This window comes from Gossypium hirsutum, chromosome D07, assembly GCF_007990345.1.
Source record: "Gossypium hirsutum isolate 1008001.06 chromosome D07, Gossypium_hirsutum_v2.1, whole genome shotgun sequence".
NCBI classification, from domain to species: domain Eukaryota; kingdom Viridiplantae; phylum Streptophyta; class Magnoliopsida; order Malvales; family Malvaceae; genus Gossypium; species Gossypium hirsutum.
In genome coordinates this window covers 13,369,723-13,388,709 of record NC_053443.1, presented here as the reverse complement: position 1 = coordinate 13,388,709, position 18,987 = coordinate 13,369,723, and the positions used below count along the sequence as shown (strand labels likewise).

The following is an 18,987-nucleotide window of genomic DNA, read 5'->3' as shown; positions in this document are numbered from 1 at the left end:
GTCTCTGTTGCAGGTGGTGGGCACGGTGGAGCAAGTGGGGGTGTCAGACGCGTGGGGTGTGGTGGACGAGGAGGTGGAGCGGCGGCTGACAATGGTGGGAGCTAGGGCTTGCTGCTGGAATCTTTCAAGCAGATGGGCTGTTAGGGTTTTAAAATTTGGGCTCAGGTAGTTTTAGGATTGGGCTAGGTTGGTTTAGGGTATTGGGCTAGGTTAGTTGGGTTTTGGGTTTATTTTGTAATTGGACTGTTGTTTATTGTTTTAATATTCGGGCCTGGGCATAAAATTGGGCCTTACAGCTAAGGTAAGCATTCCTTTAATTTGCCTTTTAATCGGTTGATAACGTTGAAATATTAATTTTATATTGTAATGCTGCATTTAGTATTGATCCATTATACCGATCGTTGAATCGTTACTTGGAGTTTGCTAACTAGATCTTTTTAAAAAAATTTAGCAGCCCAATAACTTAAATAAAAACTTTTAAATAGTATAGTGATTTTTCAGAATAGTTCAGTGACTATTTTGTAACTTCAATTATTAATTAAAGTATGAGCCAAATATGTGTAGATAATCTAATAACTAGTTTTTAATTGATGATAGGTTTACTAGAAATTAAAGTTAATGTACAAAAGTTATATATTAAGGTTATTATTCCCAAATTATACATATATAACTTTTCTAACATTTCATCTTTAGTGTCAGAAAAAAGAGAGTCACCGTCTCTAAATTACCCGTTTGCTAATTTAAAATATCAAAACCATAAGATCTAAAAATTTCAAGAAATTGATGAATTTAGGTATACTTTTAATTTGCATCTACTTTTACGATATGACATGACAAATTTTGATTTATTAAATTTTGTATTTAAAAGTTTTGCAGTCCTAACAAGTAGTATCAGACCTCGACATGTTAAATTATTGAGAATAAATTAATTTTTTTATTATTTTTGGAATGATTTGTTGTTTAAATTTTATGGATTTTTTGAGTTATGATTTTTTTCTATGGTTTATGTGTCCTTTTTTAAGGATATTCTGTTTTAAAAAAAATTGTTCTTTAATGGTATATATAGACGTTGGTAAAGTTAGGGGCTGATAGGGGTCTTGACTCCCATAAAATAAAAATTTTATCATTTAGTTTTCTTTATAATTTATAAAATTTTAAATTAGTAATGATAAAATTACACTTCGACCCTAAAAATAATAAAAATATGATTTAATCTTTTAAAAATTATAAAGATATAGGCTATTAAAATGGTGAAATTGTATTTTTTATTATCGTAAAAATATATGCCGCCCCCTGTAAAATGAAAAAAAATTCATTTAAGACCCTTTATAATTTATAAAAATTTAACTTAGTAATGGTAAAATTGTATTTTGACCCCCCAAAAATGATAAAATTTTGATTTAATCCTTTAAAAATTATAAAGATATAGACAATTAAAATAATAAAATTATATTTTTACTATAAAAAATATACAATTTAATTCCGACCCAAAAAATTTTTCTAACTTCACCCTTTTACATAAAATTTTGAATGGTAAATATGTTGGATTTCATTATGAGTCGCGTATATATATGTGATAAAATATACAAAATGGTGATGTTAGATGATTACGAATTGCTATGTTTTCTTATTTGGTTTTGAATGTTCGTAATTTCATTGGCAGCATTTGATTTCTTTTTACTGTTGCGGGTTTAGGGTAAATATAGTATTTGATTTTATTGTAAAATTTTTGATAATTGCATATTTAAGGTTTTAATTGTTTTTGGCTTGACTGTGGGAGATAATATTTGTTCATTGACATTTATCATTGTGGTTTAATAAAGGATTTTCATGTTAATCAATTTAATCATATATTTAATTTTTGATTTACATGGTTTATGCAAGGTAAACCGGTAAGGTTATTTGTTTTATGGTTTAATTATGATAAATTAGGTTTTGTGTGTATTGATGTTAAGGGTACTCATAACTTTTTATGTATTAAGTTATGCTCTCTTTTTTTTGTCAAATTAGTTTGATAGGCATTTATCTAAGTTGTTATTTTTTTTATACGGATATATACTCAATTTTTTGGTATTTTGATGCAAACTCATATAGACCATAATACAAATTTGGTTTTGAATTCCATTGTAAAATTTCAATGATTGCTTGTTTAAGATATTAAAATCAGTCAAAGATTAAGATTTTCAATTTTTAATTCAACAAGAGATAACTTTATTTTGAGTTATTTCGAAATTTTTACCTAATTAAAAATTTTAGTTTTGACCTTTGACTGTTATGAAAATTTTAAATTTTAATATTGGTATGTTTATATATTTTTTTAAAAATAACTTAATCGAAGCAATAAGTTGACAAAGTGACATCTATTGTGTAATTTTCTTTTTGTTTTAAAATATAAAAAGTTATGTGCATGTAACTTAAGTTATGTTAATATTGATTGACCCAAAGAAAGGTTAATAGTTAACAAAATTATATGTTCAACTATGATAATAAACTTGCCACAATTATTCTATTTTATATGTGAGTAATAATTGATAAAATTATATATTTGGCATGTTCCTATTGTCCATGTTTGATTACTATAACAAGATATCACTTACAACTTAATATTTTGCCCAAAGATGATATATTAATTGAGTGACAGATATCTTAAGATAAGCTTTACTTTTCAAATTATTTTGGTTTAAAATTTTAGGTCTTATGTGAGTTTGTTTTGATTGAATCAATTACTATTATACCTGTCAATATAACTACATGCATTGAAACATTTAAGGGCATTAAGTCTGATAAGATCGCCACAGTTATAAAATTTATGGCCGACAATGAAAAGAGATTTGTTAAGAACAAAAAGATTGGAATTGGTACGTTCACAACAAATCTAATTTCAATGAGGTATATAAAGAAAAAGAAGAAGTTGTAGATACATTACAAAAGAAACAACTGAAAAAGGAGAGTCACATCCTCTAAATTATTACTTGTGTGCTAAATTGGAAGATTAAAACCATAAGATTCAAAGATGTCAAGAAATCTAGAGATTCAAATACGTTTTCACATCTAATTTTGTTCTTGATAATAAATCATGATTTATTAAATTTCGTATTGAAGAGTTTTATAGTTCTAAGAGTACTTCTTTCAAGGATGGTGTATATGTTTTTGGGAATTTATGGGAAGAAATCCGGTAAAAGGATTTTTTTTAACTTCCAGGTACCGAAAAGTAAGTGAGAAATAGAATAGCGTCGGACTGTGTCGTTAATAGAGGTGCTCATGGGTCGGGCCGGGCTCAACTAAAAATTCAAGCCCATTTACTAGGCCCGGTCCTGGGACCAGCCCGACCCAAAAAATGGGCCTAAAATTTTATCCAAGCCCAACCCGAATAAAAATGATAAAACCCAGGCTTGATTCGGCCCGCCTGTATTAATTTTTTATATTATTTTTATATAATTTTAAAATATATATAATACATCAAAAATACTAAAAACATCAAAATAAATATTTCCCAACAAATTAAAAATATGTAGACTTAAATAACACTAAGATAAATGCAACTTAACAAGCAAATGCTTCTAAAATAATAACAAAATTAACAACACCTTAATGTTAATCAATTGAAAAAGAAATTAATCTATTATATACAAAGGGAGAGTTATGAAAAATATAATACACTTCATTATATTACTAAATTAACATTTAAAATAATAGTTTAATATATTAACAAGAAGTAATATTAATTGGAGAAATAATTTAATTAAATAAAGTTGTAGCAATATTTAAATAGACTTTATATTCATATTAATTTAAATTTTTTATTTTCTATTACTTATCACTTAATTAGTGTAATAGGCCCAAATGGCCCAGGCCCTACAAATAATAAAACAAATACAACAATAGGCCCAATAAATAACCCAAGCCCCGAAACTAATGAAAAGGGAAGGGTTGGGAAACCCTAGCAGCAGGTAGCGCCGCACCAGCCACTACTTCCAGCGCCGCCAGCAAGACTCCAATTGGTGCACGTCTCGGGGCCAATCTCCTCTCCACACACACATTTCTCTCCACGAATACCTGCAAAACGAACTCAAGGAGTCCAATAGAGAAAAAACAGCAAAATAGTAGATTTATTCGATTTAGTTTTTCTTTTTTCGGGCTTATATAAAGCCGTTTGATTTTGTAAAAAAAAAAGGGTGGGGATACGGAGAAAAGAGACTGAAAAAGGCAAAGAGATAGAAAAATACAGAGATAATCTTGAATACAAAGTGTTTTTTAAAGGTGATTTGCGTTTTATTTTCTTAGTCTATTTTTTTTACAGAAAACAGAGGAAAGAAACTTACCTTCGGAGCCCATCGTGTCGCATCTCCGATAGGCGAAAGCGCCGCGGAGACTGGTTGCAGCGGCGGTGCAAAGAGGGGCCAAAAAAACCCTAGCAGAGGGCCTTCAGTTTATTATTATTATTATTATTTTCTTTTATTTGGTTTCAAATGGTTTTAGGAAAAAAACGGCTTTAAATAGCAGATTAAAACGGCACCGTTTTCATTAAAGCAGACCCGCGCGGTGACCCGACCCGAAGGGGAGGATCCGCGCGTTCTTGCTTTTGATGGTGCAATTGTGCATTTAGCCCCTGCCATTTGTGACGCGTTTCAATTAAACATGTTTTGTTTTTTAAATTGAGCCGCGGATTTTATTTTTATTTCAATTTGGGCCCATCGCTGCGCAGCGTTTTGGAAGGACGGGATAATTTCCCTTTTGGTCCTCCACTGTTACGCGCGCATTCAAGTGACCCCTTTTTTTTAATTTTATTTTAACTTCGGCCCTTAAGATTCTTTTATTTTTGATTTAATCCTTCATTAGTAATTTTTTTAGTTTTTCTATTATTCTTATACATTTATACACGTTTATAATATATATATATTTCATTCCTTCTATACATATATTGGTTTTCTATATATGCGCATTTTATATATATAATTTTCTTTTTTTTCTTTCATATTTTTTTACAAAACATATATTTTGTGAATTTCATTTTCAAAAAAAGTTTTTCGTAAAATACATACGCATGCGCATTTATTTTATATAATATATACATGCATATATTTATACATACGTTTTTCCTTATATCCTTATTTTATTTTCTTATTTTTTATATACTTTATATTATATATACACTTATACATTTTATTCTGTAAATATATACATATGCATTTTTTTCTTTTATTTTATTTTGAATACATGTTTTTTGTTTGTTTTATTGGATATATTTCATTCCTTCTATTTGCATGTATACTTGTATATGTGTTAGATATATGCGTACATATGTTTGCAGCTTTACTGTTATATTATATTTGTATATATATTTGCAAATATTTATTCGTATATGTTGTAAATTAAAGTATCTGTATCATATTGTACTTTAACTTTTTAACATACCCTTTTAAAAATATATTTTGGTTTTAACCATTCATCAAAGTTATTTTCTTGATTCAAAGGTTTTTTTGAATAAAAGCATTATTTGAAGTTTGGGATTTTCGAGGGAAATTGAGCCCTAACGTATTGGGTTTTGATTTTCTTTGTCAATCTTAAATGACCGAGAATATTCTTTATTCAAAATGCATGAGCATAAAAATCATTTTTGGGAAGTTAACTTGTTGTGCCCTAACCTATTGGGTGTGGCATGTTACTTTCTCGAAATGAAGATTTTTCGCATAAAATAAAAGTGATATTCAAAGTTCGGGGATTATGAGGAATTGTACCCTAACGTATTGGGACTCGATTTCGTTACATGACTTGAACAATTTGTTATCCTTTTGCAAATTTCATCATTCAAGCTTATTTTAAAATCTTTTAACTTTCGACACTAAGACATCAAATAATCAATTTGGTGCCGATTTTGGGCGTTACGAGGGTGCTAACCCTTCCTCGTGCATAACTGACTCCCGAACTCGTTTTCTCAAAATTCGTAGAACAAAATCATTTTAAGGTGAGCCGATCACACCTTAATAAAGGATCGGTGGCGACCCCAGTTTTTGTTTTTTTAAGTCGACAACTAAAATTTTTGTTTTCAAAAAAACGGTTTCGACAGCTTGGCGAGTCCACTGGGGACGTTAGAGAGTCGAGCCATGACTTGGTTATATTTTGTCTTTGTGTCAAAAATTAAAAGTTTTTTTAAATCATGATTTCCTTTCTCATTTATTGGTTTTCATCGTGGTTCATTTCCATGGTTGAACCAAGTCGGTTGATCTATATTTGCATTTTGCATTACCTGGTCCGTTTTACCCCTTTAAGTGGGAGCGAGAAGCTAGTCCTTCGTGAGGTTTTCACCTCCATGCAGGGTAGTGGACCGCTTCCAGGATACATCCGTACTTATGTCTTCGTGAGATTTTCATCTCCGTGCAGCCATAGGGAAATGTATCCCCCTGAACTGAACTCGATCCATATGAGCCTATAATGGGTGAGGATCGAGGAATCTGCTAGTTCAGGCACCCTTACTCTAGAAACTAAACCTCATATAGTGAGCTTTAGGAACTCACCCTAGGTAGAACTGCATTAAACCCTAGTAGATACCCGAATAGGTGTTTTATTATTTCCAATTATATTGGATTCTTTTATTATACCTGATACTAACTTGTTATGTTTTGTTTTGGTTGCATGACATTTTGACTGCATTGCATTTCATCATAGAAAAGAGGTGTTGATTCACGTTCGGTTGCTAAATAGAGAGCTTGTCATGGAAAACGAATTTCTTGATAAAGTGGAAGATAATACGGTTCTCCGAATATAGTTTAAAAAAGCGTGATGCGAGAAGTGTAACAAGAGGAGTATACGACTTTGCTGCGTTGATTCAAGATTAGAAAAGATTATTCAAGAGTCGTCAAACATCCTAACCTTTTTAAAGAAGCTCACAAGCATAGGTGATCAAGGAGTTGCAACCTGGATGAAGTAAAAAGGAGCTAGTAGATGTTTATTGGAAGATTCGCGAGATGCATCTTAATGGTCATTGTCTTCGCTTGGAGTTCGAGGACGAAGCCGTGTATATATATTTACTTTGCGTAAAGAGATTTGTTTTCTAGTGAAGTTTTCTAGTGAAGAATTGAACCAGAATCAATGTCTCTTTTTGCATTCATTTCATGCATTTGCATTACATTACATCATATGCATAAAAAGCGGTTAAATGATCCTAATTAATTAAAATCATTACTCAGTTAACCTGGAAACCAACCAACCAACCCAACACCGTTACGGTACTCAAGCAAAGATTAAAGATATGGATCAGAGGTTGGAAAAGCTCGAACAATACCAAAAGGAGATGCAAGACCGACTTCAGCTACAAGTGCAAGAGCGGTTGGACAAGATGCAACAGGATATGTCGGAGAAGATGCAGGAATCCCAAAATAATATGATGGCAAAGTTAACCCAACTGTTGAATGGAGGAGGTGATAAGGGAAAGGGTCCTATGGCCGATGTCGAAGAGGGTAACGAGGATGAATCACTCCATCCTCCAGGCTTTACTCTTTCACATGTGCGAACTCAAGCTGAATATCCGCACAAATCTACTGTCACAATCAGGCCTCAGCAGTTCCAAGCCGGTGCTTCAAACTTTCAAGTTGGATCAAGCTTTAACCCCGGGAACCACCACGCTAATTTCGCCATTCCTGACTTTGATGAAGTGGGTGAAAAATAAATAATAAAGGAAGATTTACCAAAGCAGTTAGAAGAAAGGTGCAAATGGCTCGAAGAGAAATTTAAGGCGATGGAGGTCATTGAAAGTTATCGAGGGGTTGATGCTAAAGAGCTGAGTTTAATTCCGGATTTGGTACTCCCCCATAAGTTTCAGATGCCAGAATTTGAAAAGTACAATGGGACAAGTTGCCCAGAAGCACATATCACCATGTTCTGTAGGAGAATGGCTGGATATGTTAACAGTGACCAGCTACTGATTCATTGTTTCCAAGATAGCCTCACAGGGGCAGCATCTAAATGGTACAATCAACTAAGTCGTAGCATGATTGGTTCGTGGAGGGATTTAGCACAGGCGTTCATGAAGCAGTATAGTCATGTAACAGACATGGTTCCTGACAGAATTACCCTTCAGAATATAGAAAAGAAGCCAAACGAGAGCTTTAGGCAATATGCACAAAGGTGGAGGGAAGTGGCCGTTCAAGTTCAACCACCACTATTAGAAAGAGAAACAACAATGCTCTTTATCAATACGCTGAAAGCCCCATTCATTACACATATGTTAGGAAGTGCTACAAAAAGATTTTCTGACATAGTTATGAATGGTGAAATTATCGAAAATACGATAAGAAGCGGGAAAATTGATACAGAGGAGAGTAACAAGAGGTCAGTCTCAAGAAGAAGAGAAAATGAGGTGAACAACACGGGTTACCCTAAATCAGTTACTGTGAGTCAGCCAAGAAAGGTGGTTGGTAATCAACAGAATTCATCGAGGCAAGATTCTGGTATGAAGACTGAGAAGTTCTAGTTTTCACCAATCCCAGTACCGTATAAGGAACTGTATCAAAATTTGTTTGATGCACATGTTGTTTCCCCTTTTCATGTGAAGCCTCTACAACCTCCGTATCCTGAATGGTATGATGCGAACGCACAATGTGAATACCATGCGGGAATTACAGGACACTCAATTGAGAATTACATTGCCTTCAAGAAGCAAGTTGAAAGACTTATCAACATGGGTATTGTCAAGTTTGGTGACTCGTCTAGCGCAGGAAATCCGCTACCCAATCATGATTGATGATAGAGGGAATGCAATGAATAAAGAAGTGGTGAACAATTAAAAGGGTCCTTATTAGATATTCACCTGGGAAGTTTTATAAATAATAAGACTACAGAGGAAACCTCTATATTATTTAGAGTCTGATAGAGTAATGTTCAGAACACACTTGTTGTTTTTAGCCTAGAAGCAATAGGAACTTCTTTGTGAAATAGGCTCATGTCTGAACATTATTATTTTAATAAAACACATCACTGCAATCATCTTTGAGTAAATGTTCTTTCATTATTTACGATTCTTTCATTTTTTTGGATTTTTTTCCCAAACCATTCATTTATTCATTCATTTCTTTGTATATCCTTTAGCACCCACTATGGGTCCCCAAATATCAATGACATGAGTGACGCTGCTATAGACTCAAAATCGCCTTTTGAGTAAGACATATGTTTAGAGGGATCTCACGACTTTAAAGATGTCATAGATTGTAGCTCATCTCCTGACTTGTTGAGGATGGTAAAGCAATAGGAGAAACAAATGAGACAATAGAGACTGTGACCTTGAGGGAACATGCATGACCGAAAAAACAAAGTAAGATGTTGTTGAGTTACTTCAAGCATTCAAAGATGCCTTCGTATGGTCATACCAGGATGTGCCCAGTTTAAGCGCTGTCATTGCAATCTGAACAACAGCACGATATCAGAAATTTGTAGTATGTTCAAGGTGAATATCATGAATGATGCAATGAAAACTCTACTGGGGCAATGTCACTCTTTCCAGTTTATCACGTTTTTTCATTAAAATTGAAATTCTTTCTCTTCGAGTTTTGGCTGAACCGAAGTAGGATGGAGATCCAGTCCCGATATGATTAGTTGAACCTAGTTGAAGAAAAAGGCTAGAAACTATTCATCAGGGTCAGATGTACCAAGAAATGAATGATGCGAGCCCATAGCAAAAGGTTTGTCCCAGAGAATTCCACGATGGCGACCTAATGCTGAAGAATATCCTCACTCTACAAAAAAATATAACGGATGCCAAATTGGGGAAGAACCTTATGTTATAGAGAAGGTCTTTTCCAAAGGAGCTTTGATTTTGAGGGAGATGGATGATAAACCTGTAAAGTCCTGTAAACTCAGATTCAGTTAGGAAATACTCCGCTTAAAGAAGGAGAGGACCAAGGTAAAAACCCACAAAGAGCAGTTTGAGTTCCAAAAAAGGGGGAAAAAGAAAAAGAAGTGATATGAAAAAATGAAAAAATAAAAATGAAAAATGAGAAAAGGAGAGGCTAAGGTGAAAACTCGCAAAGGGCGCCTTAGACCAAATGGGATTTGAGTTGAAAACCCGAAAAGAGCGGCTTAAATATTGATCAGAATGTGGCATGAGATTATCGGAGTAGCTCAAATACTGATTAGCATGGGCATGCAGTGGTCTTGCTATACCTGAATCAACAGGAAAGGGTAGGCGACATTTTTGGGCATCGACAAAGTACTGTAGATCTCCTAAACATATGTTAAACTCAGAATGGTCTTCAGAAAGTCTGTACAGCAAAGTTCAAGTTGTGATATCTGGGGCACCTAATCCTTATGTTATTTTTTGTTATTCTTGGAACACTTCATTCATTTCCAAGATACGCATTCCTAAATCAATTTCTTTGTTATCCATCTTTATTATCCTTGACAATTTATTCATTTCGAGCTATGCTCAGAGCCAACTCTATTTTTATCCATGATTTTTTTTTGCAAGCATCTTGCATTAGAATAATGATTAATGGACTAATAAAACTTTCACAGAGGAAGTTTTGCATATTACTTTAGAAATTTCTAAATAATACAAGAACCTGAAGTAGGACTATTGTTTAGACTTCACCAGGTTAAAAGGTCGAAGATATATAGGAGTAAAAAGCCGAATTAAGAATTTTTTAGTTTTTCTGAATCGTTGTTATCACAAAGGAAGCCTTAACGAGTAATAACGACTTCAATATTTAACATTAATGAATCATTTTCATGACATAACATTTAGATGTCATTCATACACGCCTAGTTAGGAGCATGTGATTCATTCCAATCATGATATCCTAGTCATTAGGCATAATTAGGTTCATCATACAGGTCATGTTCCACAGAGAACAGGTCGGTGGAATCATAAAGTCTTATCTCCCTGAGCAGTAGTGGAGCAAGTTGAAAGATAATAGATCTTGCCTTCCCATACTGGCGGCGAAGCAGATCGAAGAAAGCAGATCTTGTCTTCATGTACTGGCGTGAAGTAGATCAAAAATACCATATCTTGTCTTCCCATACTGGTGGCAAAGTAGATCGAAGAAAACAGATCTTATCTTCATGTACTGGCGTGAAGTAGATCAAAGATAACAGATCTTGTCTTCCCATACTGGTGGCGAAGTAGATCGAAGAAAACAGATCTTGTCTTCATGTACTGGCATGAAGTAGATCAAAGATAACAGATCTTGCCTTCCCATACTGGTGGTGAAGGAGATCGAAGAAAACAGATCTTGTCTTCATGTACTGGCGTGAAGTAGATCAAAGATAACAGATCTTGTCTTCCTATATTGGTGGCGAAGTAGATCGAAGAAAACAAATCTTGTTTCCATGTACTGGCGTGAAGTAGATCAAAGATAACAGATCTTGACTTCCCATACTGGTGGTGAAGCAGATCGAAGAAAACAAATCTTGTTTTCATGTACTGGCATGAAGTGGTTCAAAGATAACAGATCTTGTCTTCCGATACTGGTGGCGAAGTAGATCGAAGAAAACAGATCTTGTCTTCATGTACTGGCGTGAAGTAGATCAAAGATAACAGATCTTACCTTCCCATACTGGCGGCGAAGCAGATCTAAGAAAGCAGATCTTGTCTTCATGTACTGGCATGAAGTAGATCAAATATACCAGATCTTGTCTCCCCATACTGGTGGTGGAGTAGATCGAAAAGAACAGACCTTGTCTTCATGTATTGGCGTGAAGTAGATCAAGCACAGCAGATCCCATTACTCTGAAGTCGCAGAGAACAAATTATATCTGGTCTATCTCCCTGGGCAGCAGTGGAATAGATTGAAGATTACAGATCTTATCTCCCTAGGCAGTAGTGGAGTAGATCGAAGATGGCAGATTTTACCTCCCTAGGGCTACAGTGGAGTACATTGAAGCCAGTAATTCTATCTCCCTAGGCAGTAGTGGAGCAGATTGAAGATGACAAATTTTACCTCCCTGAGGTTACAGTGGAGTACATTGAAGCCAGTATTCCTATCTCCTTGAAGTTGTAATGGAGTGGATTAAAATCATAGATCTCATCTCATTAAAGGTGCAGTAGAGCAGATCGCATCAGATTTATCTTTAAGTTGTAGCAGAACAAACTGAAGCTACAAGTCTTATCTCCCTGAAGTTGCAGTGAAGCAGATTAAAGATAGCAAATTTGGTCCTTTTAAGAAGCTACAGCATACAAATCCTATCTCCCTGACATTGCGGCGGGGTGGATTGAAGCACCAGTTCCTATACCTCTGAAGATGCAGTAGAAAGGAACAAGGCTACCTGAAGACGAGAAGTATTAAAGAAGTTGAGGCTCAATAGGACCGGGCGCAATTGGGCCTTGTAGTCTTTGCTCTGTTCCCGTTTCACGACAACGAGCAAAGAGGGGCAGCTGTAATAGGCCCAAATGGCCCAGGCCCTACAAATAATAAAACAAATACAACAATAGGCCCAATAAATAACCCAGGCCCGAAACTAATGAAAAGGGAAGGGTTGGGAAACCCTAGCAGCAGGTAGCGCCGCACCAGCCACTACTTCCAGCGCCGCCAGCAAGACTCCAATCGGTGCACGTCTCGGGGCCAATCTCCTCTCCACACACACGTTTCTCTCCACGAATACCTGCAAAACGAACTCAAGGAGTCCAATAGAGAAAAAACAGTAAAATAGTAGATTTATTCGATTTAGTTTTTCTTTTTTCGAGCTATATAAAGCCGTTTGATTTTGTAAAAAAAAGAGGGTGGGGATACGGAGAAAAAAGACTGAAAAAGGCAAAGAGATAGAAAAATACAGAGATAATCTTGAATACAAAGTGTTTTTTAAAGGTGATTTGCGTTTTATTTTCTTAGTCTATTTTTTTTACAAAAAACAGAGGAAAGAAACTTACCTTCGGAGCCCATCGTGTCGCATCTCCGATCTGCGAAAGCGCCGCGGAGACCGGTTGCGACGGCGGTGCAAAGAGGGGCCGAAAAAACCCTAGCAGAGGGCCTTCAGTTTTTTTATTTATTATTATTTTTCTTTTATTTGGTTTCAAATAGTTTTAGGAAAAAACGGCTTTAAATTGCAGATTAAAACGGTGCCGTTTTCATTAAAGCAGACCCGCGCGGTGACCCGACCCGAAGGGAAGGATCCGCGCGTTCTTGCTTTTGATGGTGCAATTGTGCATTTAGCCCCTGCCATTTGCGACGCGTTTCAATTAAACATGTTTTGTTTTTTAAATTGAACCGCGGATTTTATTTTTATTTCAATTTGGGCCCATCGCTGCGCAGCGTTTTGGAAGGACGAGATAATTTCCCTTTTGGTCCTCCACTGTTACGCACGCATTCAAGTGACCCCTTTTTTTAAAATTTTATTTTAACTTCGGCCCTTAAGATTCTTTTATTTTTGATTTAATCCTTCATTAGTAATTTTTTTAGTTTTTCTATTATTCTTATACATTTATACACGTTTATAATATATATATATTTCATTCCTTCTATACATATATTGGTTTTCTATACATGCGCATTTGATATATATAATTTTCTTTTTTTTCTTTCATATTTTTTTACAAAACATATATTTTGTGAATTTCATTTTCAAAAAATGTTTTTCGTAAAATACATACACATGCGCATTTGTTTTATATAATATATACATGCATATATTTATACATGCGTTTTTCCTTATATCCTTATTTTATTTTCTTATTTTTTATATACTTTATATTATATATACACTTATACATTGTATTCTGTAAATATATACATATGCATTTTTTTCTTTTATTTTATTTTGAATACATGTTTTTTGTTTGTTTTATTGGATATATTTCATTCCTTCTATTTGCATGTATACTTGTATATGTGTTAGATATATGCGTACATATGTTTGCAGCTTTACTGTTATATTGTATTTTTATATATATTTGCAAATATTTATTCGTATATGTTGTAAATTAAAGTATCTGTATCATATTGTACTTTAACTTTTTAACATACCCTTTTAAAAATATATTTTGGTTTTAACCATTTATCAAAGTTATTTTCTTGATTCAAAGGTTTTTTGAATAAAAGTATTATTTGAAGTTTGGGATTTTTGAGGGAAATTGAGCCCTAACGTATTGGGTTTTGATTTTCTTTGTCAATCTTAAATGACCGAGAATATTCTTTATTCAAAATGCATGAGCATAAAAATCATTTTTGGGAAGTTAACTTGTTGTGCCCTAACCTATTGGGTGTGGCATGTTACTTTCTCGAAATGAAGATTTTTCGCATAAAATAAAAGTGATATTCAAAGTTCGGGGATTATGAGGAATTGTACCCTAACGTATTGGGACTCTATTTCTTTACATGACTTGAACAATTTGTTATCCTTTTGCAAATTTCATCATTCAAGCTTATTTTAAAATCTTTTTAACTTTCGACACTAAGACATCAAATAATCAATTTGGTGCCGATTTTGGGCGTTACGATGGTGCTAACCCTTCCTTGTGCGTAACTGACTCCCGAACTCGTTTTCTCAAAATTCGTAGACCAAAATCATTTTAAGGTGAGCCGATCACACCTTAATAAAGGATCGGTGGCGACTCCAGTTTTTGTTTTTTTAAGTCGACAACTAAAATTTTTGTTTTCAAAAAAACGGTTTCGACAATTAGTATTATAATTAAATAACTATAAAAATTGAAATTTATCATTACAAATAGATGATTAGCATCAAACACTTACACATTTTCATTCAAGTAGCTTTTAAAGAAATTACAAAAAAAAATCATTTTTGAGTATTATTTGATAGGTTTTGCTTTCATCACAAAAAAATATATTTTCATTATTATTTGATATATTTGAATTTTACTATTATTTGATATTTACTAGAGCAAAACTACACTGGTAGTCATTGAACTATCAGTAAGTTTTTTTTGTCACTCAACTATGAAAAGTTACAAAATAGTCACCCAATTATTCAATTTTTTTTCATTTTTAACCACTAGCCGTTAAATGGCTAACAAAAAATAAATAAATAAAATATTAGTTTTTAAAATTGACGTAATAGCAACTTTAACCCTTAAATATTTAACCCACTATTAAAAAGAAAAAGAAAGTATCTCTAAAATTATCAACTTCTAAGGTTGGAGTTGCAATAAGCTTAGCCAAGTCCAAGAAGCCGATAAGCTAAATGACTTGTTGACTTGAGAATTCAAATAAAGCCATAATTGAACTCACATTATCGGTTGCCAGAGTCAACTATTATTTTAAATGTCAATTTTTGTTCAAATCATGTCTAACATAGCAGTTAACAGTATTCATATATAGTAGTTTCTTTTGCTCACATTATATTTGGAAACTATAATTTAACTAATAATTATAATTTATACATAATAAGATTTTTCTAAAGCTTTTATAATTATAATTTTATACCGTGTTTGTAAATCAAATTGATAATAAAGTTATAATTATTTTTGAAAGTTGGAACCAGCTTTTTTATAAAAATACTTTTTGGTAGAAAAAACTTTTTGGGTTGATTAGTAAAAGGCCTCTTTATTTTTGGTGTTAAAGGGGAATAAAAATAATAATAAATAAGGAGGCTTATGAAGCAATTCACTCTATTTAAAGTTTGTGCCCCATACTGTCAGGCGGCACCTTTAAAGTCTTTTTTTCAGCTGCCAATCAAAACAGAAAATTTACAAATTAGGTTCCTAAATATGTGAGGCCTCACCGTCTGGAATAAATACCTATTTATGTAATTAATTATTATTTTTTAATATTATTTAGGTAAAAGAAAACAAAAATACCCGGAAGTTAAGAATAAGGTGAATATGACCATACCCATCTTTATGTACTATTTGCATCCTAAACCGATAACAATTCAATATTTTGACGAGTTTCAGCCCATTAAACTTCAACCTTTGATTCCAACATACAACAACCTTCCTATTATTACTTTAATTTTATCTTTTATTTAACATGTATGTAGTAAAGATATATTATATTAAAAGGACGTATATTAGCAAAATTTATAATAATATCCCACAATGATGCATATAATTAGAAAATCATTAAATTTACTGTAAAAAGACAAAGAAATGCTCGCTTTCTCTAGTGCACAAACTTGGATATATTATGCATGCATGTCCTGCTAATGAAGAAAAGAAACTAAAATTTTAAGGAAATTCACCTACTTTAATTAGTTAACATTGAGAGACTAGTAGCATTGGTTCAAGCTTTCGCACGTATATGTATATATAAAAGAATGGAAAAGCAAGGGAGACCAACAAATATAAGATACTACATAAAAACATCGGTTTTTAACTTCATAAACATGCTTTAGGCACACCATGTAAGAGATTATTGTGTTTGTAACTTTGGAAATGATGGTGGATAAAAGAAATTACGAAAGAAAATTAACTCGTCATGTCAATTAACAGATCCCATGACTTCATACACAAAAGAAATTACAAGCCCATGCAACCAGAAAAAGGAACACATAGATCAAGAAAACGCAATATATATATTATATGACACAACATTAATTCTACCAATCTTAAGGTTTTCCTTCCTTAGATGATGATGATGATGAGACATGTTCCTGACTGAACCTTGCAATTTCACCTTCCATTATTTAGTAATTTGAATATTTTGATGTTGGAACTTGTGAGCTTGTAAAAGGTGATCAAAGGAACATTGCATCTTTATGTCAACTTACTATCTGTCACTAAAGCTGTTGTGAATCTTGTGATATAACTGGAAGCATGCAGCTGGAACTTGAAGATCAGCTTAAGCTGCTGTAAGTCAAGGAGGATTGAAACTAGCTACAAGAGATGATTAGTACTACCAGAAGAGTTGAGACCTGATATATTCGTCCAACTATTTCCTCCCCAGTACTGATTATTCTCCGAAACACCTAACTGTGGTCTTGATAGATTTAGCCCTTGATGGTTGGTTTCCATTTTCACTGGAGCTAGATGAGAAGCCCTAGAGCATGGACTCATGGAACGAAGAAGCTGGCTTTCTCCCACCATGGATGATGATCCTTCCATACCCTCACTTTGAAATGCATATAAACCATTACTTGGATCAAAGAAAGGGAACTGTTGATGCTGGTGAGTTCCTCCTCCTCCTCCTGATGACGATGATAAAATACCAGCACTGCTCATGCCCGAGTTAGTTCCTATCTGAAACCCCATATCAGCTTGCCTACTAGCTCCACTTGTTTCCCCTTGAATTCCACCAAAGTTTAACCCGATATTTCCCACACCATACTGAGAAAAATTTTGCAAAGAAGCCATGAAGGGCAAATGACCAGTGATTTCAGTAGGAATAACAACACTATTTTTTGAGTTTGAATTTCCAGTTTGCTTCTCCGCTGGGGGTTCTGAGCTACTGCTTTTGTTTTCTTGTTTTTTCGGCATCCTCCACCTACTGGAACATTCCTAAGAGCACCTCCTCTAGTCCAATACCGTCGACATGTCTTGCAAAAGTGGCGTGGCTGTGAGAGGCTATAGTTATTGAAGTAACAAAATTTGGTGTTGCTGGATTCACAACGTGGACATTTCAGAGCAGCTTCTGGCTGTGGAATCTTGGCTAGCCTGGCTCGATCAGCCATAGAACTAGGCCTAATGGAGGCTGGACCACCAGCTCCAACATGAGGAGGTGGAGGAGGAAGAGGTGAAAACTGATCAGGGTTTTCACTGCCATTTCCTTGTTGATGCTGCAGCAGCAAAGAAATATATATATATAAATCCAACTTAAATCTTTATAATTTTTAAAGAACAAAATATTTAGTATATTCAGGAAAAGATCACAAAGGGAATTAAGAATATTTATCTTTATTTTTTCCTTAGATCAATTTGGCGCAGAAGTTGTGGAAAGCAATTAAAGATGAAGAAAAATAAAAACCTTACCTGTTGCAAGTTGGGAGGATCTAAATAGATTGGAACATGAGATGAGAAAACCATGGTTAATAATTCTTTGCTAACTTTTCTTTTTTTTTCTTTAATAAAAGTGGATGGGTTCTTTAGGAAAAATAAGGTGGAGAATCCACCCAAAGGGAATACCAGAGCCCAAGAAAGCAAATGAAAAAGAGAAATAAAGAGAGAGGATGATGAAGAAGAAAAGATAGGGGGATGGGGGAGGTGATGGCTTTTGTTTATGATGATTTTTTTATTATTCGCTCTTATTATTCTTTTATATATTCCCTCATCTCTTTAGCTTTTGGTTCTTTTATATACATTTTTAGGGTTTAAGTGGGCATATTTTTTTCTTCACCTATAAGCTTTCGTTCTTCATGACGTGGACTGCTTAAAAAGAAAGGAGTTCAACTGAGCGTATATGGCTCTCCCGTCTCCATAGCAACAAATTATCACCCTTTCGCCACTTCAGGATTAACCGAGTTCTTAACCAAAGGGAGCCTCTTAGCTTTACGTTTATATTATGACTTTTGAATTTAATTACATTATTAATTCATATTTAAAAATAAAAAATTGATGTGATGATCATACATTTCAAAGTAATTATAATTTAAATAAAAAATTATATAAATGTTAAACTAGAGTTATTACTTGAATGGATTCTAAGCATAATATATATATGAACATTATTGTGATAATTGTGATGGAAAAAATAAAAATTGTGCTAATTTTATTTTAAAACAAGTTATGACAATTTTAATGAGCTAAAATAAAGTTATTACTAGAATAGAATTATAAACATATTAATTATCACTTAATTAATATTAGAATTAATTAAGCTTTTGTTTTAAATAATGTTAACTATACTGTAAGTTTATTATGTTAAAAATGCATTAATTATGATTTGAAAATTTTCTATTATAATATTTGAAACTTATTTTTGTACAATGAGATTTGAACTCGAGCTATTTCTAGAGAAGATGAACACTCACTTGGGGTTCATAAATCAAATTTGAAAATTATAATATTTCAATTGATTAGCTAACACATTTTAATTATATTAAATAATTAAAATAAAAATATTTTTTACATTAAATTGTTAATTACTAAAATTAAAAATATAATATTAAAAA

General features: G+C 33.3%; 2 protein-coding genes and 1 pseudogene across 2 annotated transcripts in view; 2 read left to right on the top strand and 1 right to left on the bottom strand.

The window, feature by feature from the left end:
- Window positions 1-105, top strand: part of LOC121219135 (rRNA 2'-O-methyltransferase fibrillarin-like) — a 14,373-nt gene extending 14,268 nt beyond the window's left edge. The window contains exon 4 of the mRNA XM_041096813.1: window positions 14-105. Within this exon, the coding sequence (XP_040952747.1) occupies window positions 14-105 (92 nt within the window). The remainder of the gene's footprint in view (window positions 1-13) is intronic.
- A 7,630-nt stretch (window positions 106-7,735) lies between these two features.
- LOC121219134 (uncharacterized) lies at window positions 7,736-8,470 on the top strand. The gene is made up of 2 exons (XM_041096812.1): window positions 7,736-8,231; window positions 8,313-8,470. The coding sequence occupies exons 1-2, from the start codon at window positions 7,736-7,738 to the stop codon at window positions 8,468-8,470; spliced, it is 654 nt and encodes a 217-aa protein (XP_040952746.1).
- Window positions 8,471-16,361: 7,891 nt separating this feature from the next.
- On the bottom strand, window positions 16,362-18,118 carry LOC121219414 (dof zinc finger protein DOF2.2-like; annotated as a pseudogene).
- Window positions 18,119-18,987: the final 869 nt, after the last annotated feature.

Bases quoted from the DNA above. Each gene is read 5' to 3' on its own strand.
- LOC121219134 (XM_041096812.1), top strand. From the start codon at position 7,736: ATGGAGGTCATTGAAAGTTATCGAGGGGTTGATGCTAAAGAGCTGAGT. The intron at 8,232-8,312 runs GTGCTACAAAAA...AAATTGATACAG, and splicing joins CATTACACATATGTTAGGAA to AGGAGAGTAACAAGAGGTCA.